Source organism: Phallusia mammillata, chromosome 5 (assembly GCF_965637545.1).
Source record: "Phallusia mammillata chromosome 5, kaPhaMamm4.hap1.1, whole genome shotgun sequence".
NCBI lineage: Eukaryota > Metazoa > Chordata > Ascidiacea > Phlebobranchia > Ascidiidae > Phallusia > Phallusia mammillata.
The window spans coordinates 12,402,548-12,413,853 of NC_137256.1; the positions used below are offsets into that span (position 1 = coordinate 12,402,548).

Genomic DNA, 11,306 nt, shown 5'->3' on the forward strand with positions numbered 1-11,306 from the left:
TCATCGATGGAAGAGACAAGAAAACCCCAAAAGCCGCTTTAAACGAAGCAGCTCGAGTAAGGACCTGCAAGGTTAAGCGTTTTCACCTTTGTTTGAAACAATAGATTACACTCCTTAAGGAGATTATGCTAATTTTATAAAACTTAGTCGCAACCCAGCTTCGTACATATTTTTTTGCCGAGAATATTTTTATGTTGGCAAATAACATAAAAAGATTGACATGTCACGAGGTAAGAAAAAGCCGTTGTTTAATTTCATTGTAATCAGACTTCCATTGCACTTACCAACGTTAAATGCCAAGAGTTTCTAGCTTCTTGAAATGACGATGGCAAAAGTATGACAAAAAACATGTCTTAAGAAAATAAAATAAAAAAATATTTGAAAAAAGGCCCAAAACAGACATATACTTGAATTATGGTGTTGATTACGGGCGAATAATAGAAAAATAAACACTATATACGCATGACGGTTATTTAAGTTGTTGCATTTACTTCAGAAAATGTTTTGTTTGGCTAGCATGAATCATCAAAAAGTATAGTTAATAGACATTATTACATTCTATTACAGGTAGCAGTCAAATGACTGTCAACCAATTAGAACTTAGTTAAATCAAAAACCGAACCTCTTGACCCCAAAGTTTCCAAAACATAAAGAAAATTTCATTTAAAAGTTTCAATGCTATATATTTACCGAAGAATCTATGAAAAGATTTTAAAGCGCAATATAAAACGAAACCATTTTTTTGCTTGAAAGGGTTCTGGTGTCATCATTTGCTAAGCAGTGCAAATTATTTCCAGTAGAATGACGTTTACTCGGTAACACTAACTTACATCAAAGCACCCACACTAATTCTCACCCATTGAAAATGCCGCCGGCGAGAGGAAAATCACTGGGTAATTGGGGTTTCGGGGGCGACCAGGTCACCATTTAGAATCAATTGTTACCGCGGTTTTACATTTAATGTTCAAGAAATGATGTCACAATGGAAGATATCCTAACCATGTTTGGTAAATGTTTGGGACTTTATAAATCGGGATTGCTTTGGAGCCTGTACCAGTAAGTGAAGCAAAAGCATCATGGATTTCAAGCTTTTTGTCGCAGTTGCTTTGATTACGGTTATTTTGAAAACAGGTAATTTCAAATACAATTTATGCAAAATAATTTCTTGGATTTGTATATTATTTGAGAGGCGAACTTGCTAATTTGAGAAAGCAGGATATTACATTATCAACACTAGTAACTGTTTTTCTTATTAAACACTGTACCCGATGATCAAGCCTTTTCGCAGTCAAAGCCAGCAAAAATATTTAACTGTTTTAACCATGTTTTCAAAGCCTCAAGGTATAAAAAACTTTTCAGACGCGCATCCATGTCAGTTCTGTCCAGCAAGACTTATCACGGAACCATGTGATGTTTTCTTGGAATGTGGACAAGATATTGGATGTTATTCGTGGACTTGGACAAATAATGGACTACGTTATTGTGAGTGTGATAACAAAAACGAACCGCTGAGATTATATGGGGCAGAGCAGCATGACAAAGAGTCAGTTTTATGATATTAAAAAATGAGGTTGTATGTAGTGACCATAGAATTTCACAACTTTGTTGGACTATTAGCCTGTCAGTATTTTACTGTCTCCATTGCGTTGGCCAAATCACTTGTGTGCTGATCATTAATTTTGTAACTCACTAACTTGGAACCGGTTTCTGTTTAGGTCGTAAAAACAAAGTTTTAATTTGTTTTGTTTACTGGCTTAACCCTATCTGTCGTCGAGTGGCGCATTAGTGCAATCGAACAGAGCACACAAATTTCACCTGGGGCAAATTAAATTCTGAATTGCCTAATTAGTTCGTGACCAGAAAGCGTTTTCAGCTGTATTATTTTGTTATGTGTAATTCATGTTTTGTTTTTGTGCTTCAATTTTTCCTAACACCAGTAACTGGTAGTTATTACAGGCTACCACTTTTTACTAAGTTGTTTCCCGGCAAATATTGTAACACATCAGACGCGTCGATATACACTTCCATTTTAAATTTTGGAGAAAACAAATACATAAAAAACAATTTGTTATGTAACAGATCAGAAGGGCTGCCAAACCACAATTGTTGAATGTCTCGACACAGTGGAGAACTTTTGCACTCGGGACAACGCAGCTATTTGTTGCGAAACTGGTCTTTGCAATGTTCTGGATCCAGTCTCAGCGTGGCGTGAGTATTCATAATACCGGAGGAGAAAAAGCCTTTTATTCAACGACTGAAACAGAGCTTAAATACTAAAAATAGTCATTTTTGCGAAGTTTATATGTATTTTTTGTATGCCTTTACCAATACCTCTTTGTGATATTTTGGGTTAATGTTAATTGGTTCTCAAACATGTTACACATTGAAAAGAATTGTTGACAGATGAAATAAGGAGTATTCCTCCAAGCCAAGCCTTATTTTAGTGATAAAACGGATTTTATTGGTTTAGGTCCGATCAGCCCGCGAAACTTGGCGGTAAAACAAACAACAACAACTTCTGTCACATTGGGCTGGGACTTGCAGTGCAATGGAGCTTACACATACCAAGTCGACTATTTTCGTGAGGGAGATCAGCAAGCAACGGTCATAGGAAACATTACAGGACAAGAAGTAGACCAATTTTTATTACTTTTCGAATAAAAGTGTAAACATCAACACTTTTTCCCCTACAGGTGTCGGTGTCCGGATTGAATCCGGGTACAATGTACAGATTTTTTGTTAGATCTTTTCACGAGGGATTGTACAGTATATCTTCGACAATTGTCCTATCGACGCAGAACGTATCAGGTAAAATCCTCAAGAAATAGTCAAGTTCGTGGATGTATAATCCAAATCTGCTTTTAACTGTATGAAGAGTGAATGATGATGTTTCACCAATTTAAATACTTTTGCAGCTGCCGACTTTGTTCTTTGTGGAATTACATTAAATTCAACCTTATTCGACTTTAATGCAACAACAATTGAACAATGTTCATCCTCACAGCAATCTTGTATCACCACACTACACTACCCAAATAATGGAGGTCAAACGTAGGTTATCCACATTTTTAAACATTTAGATGACCACACTCGTACACATGAAACTATTTTTATTTTGTTGCTTGAGGTTTTTCGGCATGTTCAAATAAAACTTGACTGGTGTTTCAGCTATTTTTTGAGATATATTTTCATTGAAGGTATGCAACGCGAAATTGCGTTTCCACTGCATTTTGTGCGACGACTGCAGAAGCCAACATGCGGTTGTGTAAACCAGGCAATGCAGGTCACATGTGTCACTTCTGCTGTAATTCATTGGGCTGCAATCTCAACACCAGTATCGGACAAGGTTAGTATCTCTTCTCTGTGTAACTTTTTGCTTGGTTCATCTTTTGTTGTTTGGTTCTAGATTTGTTCATTATCATTTATATGCGCACCCGCTATTTTTGGTAAAAACTTATTGAAAGGCGGCCAGATGTTGTTTATTGCACAATTGGTGGCAACACAAAAAAAGATCTGGAAATTTCTGTGTCTCATAGTTTATCATTTGCGGGTTACAGATCTCGTTTGTGACGGCGGATCGTCTCGCGTCGAGTGTGGTTGGGAAGGAATCGACCACGATACGTGCATGTCACGTGGTTGCTGTTACCAAGAGACGACATCGTCCAATTACGACAAGTGGTGTTTTCACAAAACCTACGGTAAGAAGAAAAATGTTACGTATTTTTCAATCAGTGTTGCTTCACTGTTAGCATTTCAGACTGTATTGGGTCAAATGATCAAACAGAAGAAAACTATAGACCTAGTCTTGCCATCCACCGGTAACTGTGTGCCAATGTCAGCACTTCAATACAATATTATTTACGATATTTTTATCACTTTTTTGTGGATATTGGTTTTCCTCACGGCAGAATTAAAATTTAGATAGTCTTTTGAACAACAAAACTTCTTAATACTTTGATTAATACTCTAACTCTATAGTAATTCCAAACTGGTAACATTGCGACAGTTCGTTATATAACGACATATGTCGCATATTCCTCTTTTTTTAACTCTTTTTCATTTTAAATGCAACATAGCTTTTTGATTACGTTATATTATACCCCATGTTGACAACAAATAACGAGCTAAGGCACTTGTTTTACAATTTCAAACATCTTGACGCCCTAATTTCCACTTTAAACTTCTGTTTAGGTACTACAGGTACATCAGAGACACCGCTTGCAATCGGCGGCTTCAACACTTGGTTGATCATCGTTATTGTTCTGGCAATCATCGTCATTATACTTATCATCATCATTGTCGTCTACTGCGTATACAATCGTAGAAGAAAGCGTCAAAGCGCATCCTATGAATGTGATGCAGTATATGCTGTAAGTCACAGGCCGGGAACCACTGGTATCAATGCTGAAAGTCTTGACTTATCTTCTCTTGTATTTTAACCAATACAAATTCAAAGTATTTTTTGACATGTGTACCTCGAAACTAAATTGTTAAAATGTGACTTTAATGGCTCTTTAGGCTTTAAAAGGTTCCCAGTCCTGCTGTAAGTATTACATACAACGCTCATCCCACGCAAATTGTGAGAATTAAAACAAATCAATAATACAGCGATGTGTAGTGCCCTAATCTTGTACTAAATTAAAGCAGGACGTTTATTGTTGAGCTGTAGGCGATATAAACTATTTTTGGTGAAGGTAGTAGGATGTGGTAAATAAAAATAGTAAAAGTCTCGTTTTCGTTTGCATGAACAGAAACGTGGTCCTTTATTTAAGCGTTGGTTAAAAGTGTAAAATAAATTAGTTGATATTTGTTATAAATCTCATAAATCCATTTGGTCTTTCTTGCGTGAAATAAATGTAGTGGCTGGCACGTTTTAGTTTAGCATATAAGACAGTTCAAACATCTTTAAATACATGTTTTCCAAAACAGAAAGTTTTCCAAAACAGAAAGTTTTCCAAGCCTACAGCATCGTTGCATTTATTCTTAAACATGGTTTTGTGACGTTTAGACGCCAAACAAGAGTCGCTCTCGAAATATCAGAACAATCACCGGGCTGGGACGAAGTAATCCTGCTGTGACCATTGAAGAGTCGCCGTGAAGTGATCAAGTGTCCGAAGTGCGAAAACATTTCACATGACTTTTTTACTTATTTGATTCTTCAACCACTTCACGTATTATTGTTGTTCCCTCGCAGTATTTTCTTTTTAAAATACGGCGCGTTTTTGGAACGTATGGTTTGTCTTTCATTTCCTTAGAATTGCTAGTTCGAAAACAATGGCACGATGTTATACCACAAGGCTGCAGTTTTATCAACCCACCTTTGCAAAAAAGTACAATTCTCCGTCTAGTCCGTGGTCACGCATAGGATAATAATCGATGCAATCAGCACGATGGCGAGAAAGGACGAGGTCAAGGTGGTAAATTGGGTTTGGTGCGAGCTTACTTGCCTTCAGGCGTCGAAAAACGTGACGTTATCGAGAATGTACCTGCGATACCTCTGTTACAGAATTAGCTCTTTCATTTGACGAGAAGTTTTGCCATTAAGGATTTATACCATTTCTAAAAGGTCGTCAATTTAAACAGCTGTTTTTGAGAAATAGGAAAGTTGTTTGATTTGTCATTTGTATGTAGATTAGGTATTAATGAAGTGAGCTAAACTTTGGCTTTTACTTATTAACAAACCAGATTTAGAATAATATTGAATTTCAAAAAACTGGCCAGAACACAGACCTAACTTTGCGCAACAAACAAAACCGGAACCGCAACGTTTCAGTCAATTTTTGTGTATGTTTACCAACATTTTGTGACATTTAATCAGATTTAAAAAAAAAGCTTGCTGCACACAGCTGTCAAGCCAGAAAAATAAACCATGTATCACTATCTTCATTTAGAACTTACAGTACATGGAGCTTTTGCATTGTTTTGTAATAATAGGTCTTGCGACCTTGTCCGTTTTGTGCCCAACATGTGTTGGTAGCACATTGTCGTGTCCCACAGACATGGATGCTGCAGACCACATGTGTGGTGAAAGGTGTGAAATCATAGATAACGTTACCAAATCAGGTAAGCAAAAGTGAAAACATGTATTTTATGAATAGACCTATTAGGAAGCAAAATGTAAAGGAATATTTTAAACAATTGACAGTAAAACAAGGCAAATAAAGATACTATAGTAACATGGTTTACTAAATTGAATTCATAACCACTTAAGATCTCAAAAGATGTTGTTTTTAAAAATCTTCCACGATCTTGATTCATATTTATTTGTTAAAATTGGCTGAACCGATAAAACAATTTTTGGCAATTAAGATTGTTTGTTTGGCCATTTTTGCAAAGGTTATAAAATTACTGATTTCCTTAGAAAACGTGTATGGAAAGATTCTGGACAGCTATCTCGAGTACCGTCAAGTGATGTTTGTCCGCAATAGTTGTGGGAAATTCCAATGGGATTTTAGTTCTGCTGTGCTTGAGGCGAGGCATATAATGCTTACAATTTATGCAACTGATGTCGACGAGACAGGAATATATGAAGATGAGGTTTATGACATATTGCTCGACGGTAACATTACAAGGTAACATAAGTTTCACCCTCTTTTTCTTATTGCTACAAGTTGTTCAAAAGTCAACTAAATACTGATTATTAAATGTCGAAAAAATCTTTTCTAGATCTATTCTTTTTCGAATTACTCTGACGTGTCAATATTCAAGTGATATTTCTACATCTAAAACTAATTTAAAACCTTTAGACGCAGAGTTTAAAAGATTGTTTGAATCAGAAAACTTATAGATATTGTTAACATGTGGTGTTCAAACAAACGCGGGTTTTACGACCAATGAGCTTTGCACAGCACCAAAGCTATTCAATAAGTTTGTCAGTTAGTTTTTGAACAAGGTGACAACAATAATTGACTTTATGTTTCTGTTTTTTACTTTTTATCTGTTTTTAGTTTTCGTCCAGTACCTGGGTGTTGTGGCGTGCCTCTTCAAGCAAACAACTGCACTGCCAAGATCTCTCTAACAGAACGTCACCAGTTGTTCTTTAGCCTCAGTTTATTTCGAGTTCGATCTTTCTCAGATCTGGACCCCACCCACTGCTGGCCTTTTATGAAACCTGATTTGGTGGATAAAACGACAGATATAGCAGCGACAGAAACTGTGCAGCGATGTAAGTTCATCCTTGGTTACCATGCAAACAAACACACAATATAACATCATAGTTTCGTGTTTTTTCTAGTTCATACTTTAAATCCTCCACCGATATTTCCACCTATCCCGTCTGTCAGACCCCCGACAGTATTTGAAAAATACGTGGGGCGCATTGAGGCACCAAAATACGCTTCAGTTTGCATGTTCGACATGCCTAAAGGTAAGAGCACGAACGTTACATAATTTTTTTTCAGGCACTTTGCCCATCTTTAGTCTGACTACCTTTTGTAATGCATTTTGGTTAGTCAGTTATTTCATTAAACTTAGTATAGGTTAAATATTGTAAAGTAAAAATTAAGGATGACAGGGATGACTTTTCTAATTAAAACATAAAAATTTTCAGAAAATTATGTTCGACGTATTAAGCAGAATTTTTTTTGCATAGGCTATTATTGTTGGTTATTTATTAGTTTGTGACAAAAATGCCAACTGTGTTTGTTTTACGAAAATGTTACAGATGAAGTAATGAAAAACAATTCGGTTGAATCGCCCTATAACATCGACAGTGAGCTGTTTAACCGTGGGGTATTTCACATGTATGGATACTACTACACAAACGACCGAGTCTACCATGCCTCTACACCGGATGAAACGGTCCAATGTGCAACACGTTCCTTTGGAGATAGCCCCAATAACACAGTTTACAACATGAGCTCAAGCAACCCAGACAACAGCACTTTCACGTGCATGGTATTGTGGACTTCGTTAAACGATTCAGACCAACTAATGGTGAAGTGCATGCCCCACAATGGTAAGTGTCAAAGCCTGTACAACGCCTATGTACAACGACTGTACAACTGCACCCTTAACCTGCTTTTATGCTTTTACGCACCTTTCAGTAAAAGAAAAAAACAATCAAAAAAAAACAATTTTTAATTTCAGAAACTTATCTGTATATCCCTGTCAGTGACCATAAAGAATTCGTCGAAAACCTAACCATTATCGTGGTGGTGAGCACTGTTGGAACAACTCTTCTTGTGGTAATTGTGATTGCCGTATTGTGGCGATGGAAAAGGAAACTCCACAGAGAGCTTAAGGACTCGAGAAAAGTCCCAACACACCTGGTTTGTTTACACTCAAACTTGTGGGAAATCACGTTTATGAACTGCAACAACTTTTTCTCCAGGATGACGTAATGAACAACGATTCTGGCTGGTTTGTGGAGAAACGTAGCGGGAATATGTACGACGTTGAAAGCGTTGATGTTATTCAAAAACGAGAATACCAAAACTTTTCTTATATTGGTAAATTAAAAATAATCCTTAAAAAAAAACGTTTAAGTCCAATTTGGGCCAATATTAATCGATAGCAAAAACGAATTGTATTTCTATTTCAATAAATTTTAGTCCAAGAAAGCCAAGTTCTATACAAGTTTATGTCCTCGGGGTGTATAATGCAGTAGGCAGCGTTAAAATTGTTTATGGTTTTGCCCGAGGCACATGTCTGTATGTAGCTAAAACTGTCAATATGTTGCTCTTTGTAATGATCAAATTTCAGCAGTTTTTTGTTCTTTGGTTTTCGTCATCTAAACATTTATAAAAAGTATTGATTTTGCATTTTCTTGATGATACGTTTTATGTTGTGTTTAAGTACCCAGTTTTCCTAAGTTAACAGTCTTTTACTTTCAGGGGACGGCCAGGATAAATGTGATCAACAACCAAATTACCACAACAAAGAAGCAGCATCACATGGTAAATGCAGTGAATTTGAGTGGTTCGTCTGCTTTTGCTAACAGCGGAAAAAAAATCATGTAAACCAGGGGCTTTTAATATTATCTATCGTTTACAACTCGAAACTTTTAATGATAAAAATTTACACCCAAGTTTTTTGGACTAATCATGCACACCAAAAAATGATTGCTAGCTTACCTTTACCCCCAAATCATAGCAAAACTGTACATAGATGTAACAGTGCATTGAAAAACTGCAGTAAATTAGAGTGACTTCACTGTTGGAACTCTATAGACCAGGGGTGTCAAACTCCAACAACTTTGAGGGCCAAAAACAACATTTAAGTAAGTCGAGGGCCGCGTTATTAGCTTGTCGACTTTGTTTGACTTGACCTCATTTGCTGCCCAAAATATTCAATCTATCTAAAATACGATCTTCTATAAACACGCCTTAAAAATTACCTCAAACCTATAAAAACTTGGCGAGACTTGAAAATGTTAAATCTTACAGGACATGACCATGTTGATGTTTAATGTCAATCCTTGTTACGTTGTAGGCACAAGTTCCAGTGTGAATTCAGATTACATACAGAAGCAATCCATTTCCGATTTCTCATCACCCTCAAGCGATTTTGTACTCTCTCAAAGTAACGACAGTTTGGACAGTAAGAGGGCGGTTCCTGTTTTTCATGATTCGGGCCTTGGTAGTGGAGAAAGCATCCCTCCATCGTCAAGAATGCTCAGTGCTGTTAATACCCAGTTATCGCTGTCGAAATTAATCTCTGAATCAGACCAAATGAAACCCGACACGGAACCAAAGTATTCGGAAAATTCGTACGATTCTGGAGTTGGTAGCGGCGGCAGTAGCTATTGCGATTCGGCAAAACCACAACTGGTAACGCCTGAGATTACACATACCGGGCCAGCGCAACCAACGAAAGACACCACACAATCCAGTGAGCTTAAAAATGACTCACAACTGGACCCGAAGAAGCACGAAAACCGTGATGTTCGTATAAATGACAGAAGAAGTCCTGTGTTTTTGTACAACGCAAAAAAGGCTGAGGAGTCGTCTAAAGTTTTACCAGGTGGAAACGAACCACAGCAACCTGCAAGTCCCCCATTGACAGCTGTGTCTTGCACAGACAGTGGCTACCCGGAATCGCCATTGACCAGTCACGGAGACGGCAGTGAAAGTGATGAAGATATGACGTACGTCAGGAAGCATGACATCGTCTGTGACGTAACAAATACGTACCTGAGCAAAGAAGAGTTGGCACAGTGCTGCGATGGCGAACATTTACAAAAGGATCTGTATGGCGACACAGATACTGAAGACACATCAAATTACGACAGGACAGATGTCGTAAGTAAGAACCCTGCGCCGCATATTGATACAGCTGATTTTGATAAAAACATACCAAATCGAAGCGAACCAAGTCAACATGTTAACAAGGCTTACTCACCCACCTTACCAATGATAAATATTGTTGCCATGGATACTGCTGAGTATGTCGAGAAACAAGACAGTGAAAAGCCTACAAGTAAAGAAGCCGAAATTGATCACAAAACTATAAAACAAACTAGTAACCGCAACCTCTATAATCACATCGACGAAAGCCTTACTGACAACGATCCCGACCATGTTGTCAATACACATGATTCACAATATGTGGACAAAACTGAGTTTGGCGAAAAATGTGACTATGGCTTGCGTTTAAATGAAGAAGTTTCAAGTAAAATCCAACAGACACAAGGGCAGCCTATTGACGATGTCGATGTGCTCGACAACGATTCAGGTTATCTTAATAAGTCCGATCTGGGGAGAAAACTTGGATACAATGAAGCAGACAACAATTCCCAAATGCAAACAGAAATAAGTGACCAAGAAGATGCCCACGATTCGCCTTACGTAGATAAATTGGAACTAGGAATACGACTTGGTTACGAAAAAGACCCAAAAGAAGCTCATTTTAAGAAAGATACCCAAACCAATGTTTCCAATGATAATAAAACTTCACAACAAAAGGTTTATGATCGTTGCGACCTTAATGACAAAGATTGTGGAAACAAGTGCCATGTCGGTCCGTATCTCGACAAACAAACTCTGCTGCCAATCACTGACCGTCCAGCTTACGACACGCCGTATTTGGACAAACAAACTTTACAGCCGATTGAAAACATTTGCTTCGCGCAACAAGGTGAAGGGAATTTTGTTAAAAAGGAAATAGCTTGACGTCACTTGTTTCCTGCTTGAGACTAGATGCATGCGCCAATTGAATTGAAATGCGTATATGGTGTGCTGAACGATTGGCGCCTGCTTATTCAGTTTCTTTGCTTAAATGCTATTGTGTTTAAAAATTGTCATGTTGTATCATAAGAAATTAGCTACGGCTAGTCGGAATTTTGTTGTGCACAACAATAGTAAGTT

General features: G+C 37.4%; 2 protein-coding genes across 2 annotated transcripts; both read left to right on the forward strand.

Annotated features, from left to right (window-relative positions):
- The first annotated feature begins 958 nt into the window (after positions 1-958).
- LOC145229003 (uncharacterized) lies at positions 959-5,219 on the forward strand. Its single transcript, XM_080094239.1, has 10 exons — positions 959-1,131; positions 1,360-1,482; positions 2,080-2,208; positions 2,471-2,631; positions 2,694-2,808; positions 2,916-3,051; positions 3,198-3,346; positions 3,558-3,698; positions 4,192-4,370; positions 5,009-5,219. Exons 1-10 carry the CDS (start codon positions 1,077-1,079, stop codon positions 5,096-5,098), a joined length of 1,278 nt encoding a protein of 425 aa, XP_079950365.1. The 5' UTR covers positions 959-1,076; the 3' UTR covers positions 5,099-5,219.
- A 639-nt stretch (positions 5,220-5,858) lies between these two features.
- Positions 5,859-11,279, forward strand: LOC145229000 (uncharacterized). The gene is made up of 9 exons (XM_080094235.1): positions 5,859-6,063; positions 6,362-6,572; positions 6,948-7,165; positions 7,235-7,366; positions 7,664-7,957; positions 8,089-8,270; positions 8,333-8,450; positions 8,835-8,897; positions 9,433-11,279. Exons 1-9 carry the CDS (start codon positions 5,904-5,906, stop codon positions 11,109-11,111), a joined length of 3,057 nt encoding a protein of 1,018 aa, XP_079950361.1. The 5' UTR covers positions 5,859-5,903; the 3' UTR covers positions 11,112-11,279.
- The last annotated feature ends 27 nt before the right edge of the window (positions 11,280-11,306 follow it).

Coding starts and splice junctions, on each gene's coding strand:
- LOC145229003 (XM_080094239.1), top strand. CDS start 1,077: ATGGATTTCAAGCTTTTTGTCGCAGTTGCTTTGATTACGGTTATTTTG. Junction 2,209..2,470: donor GGATCCAGTCTCAGCGTGGC/GTGAGTATTCAT, acceptor TTATTGGTTTAG/GTCCGATCAGCCCGCGAAAC. Junction 4,371..5,008: donor AATGTGATGCAGTATATGCT/GTAAGTCACAGG, acceptor TGTGACGTTTAG/ACGCCAAACAAGAGTCGCTC.
- LOC145229000 (XM_080094235.1), top strand. CDS start 5,904: ATGGAGCTTTTGCATTGTTTTGTAATAATAGGTCTTGCGACCTTGTCC. Junction 7,367..7,663: donor CATGTTCGACATGCCTAAAG/GTAAGAGCACGA, acceptor AAAATGTTACAG/ATGAAGTAATGAAAAACAAT. Junction 7,958..8,088: donor GAAGTGCATGCCCCACAATG/GTAAGTGTCAAA, acceptor TTTTAATTTCAG/AAACTTATCTGTATATCCCT.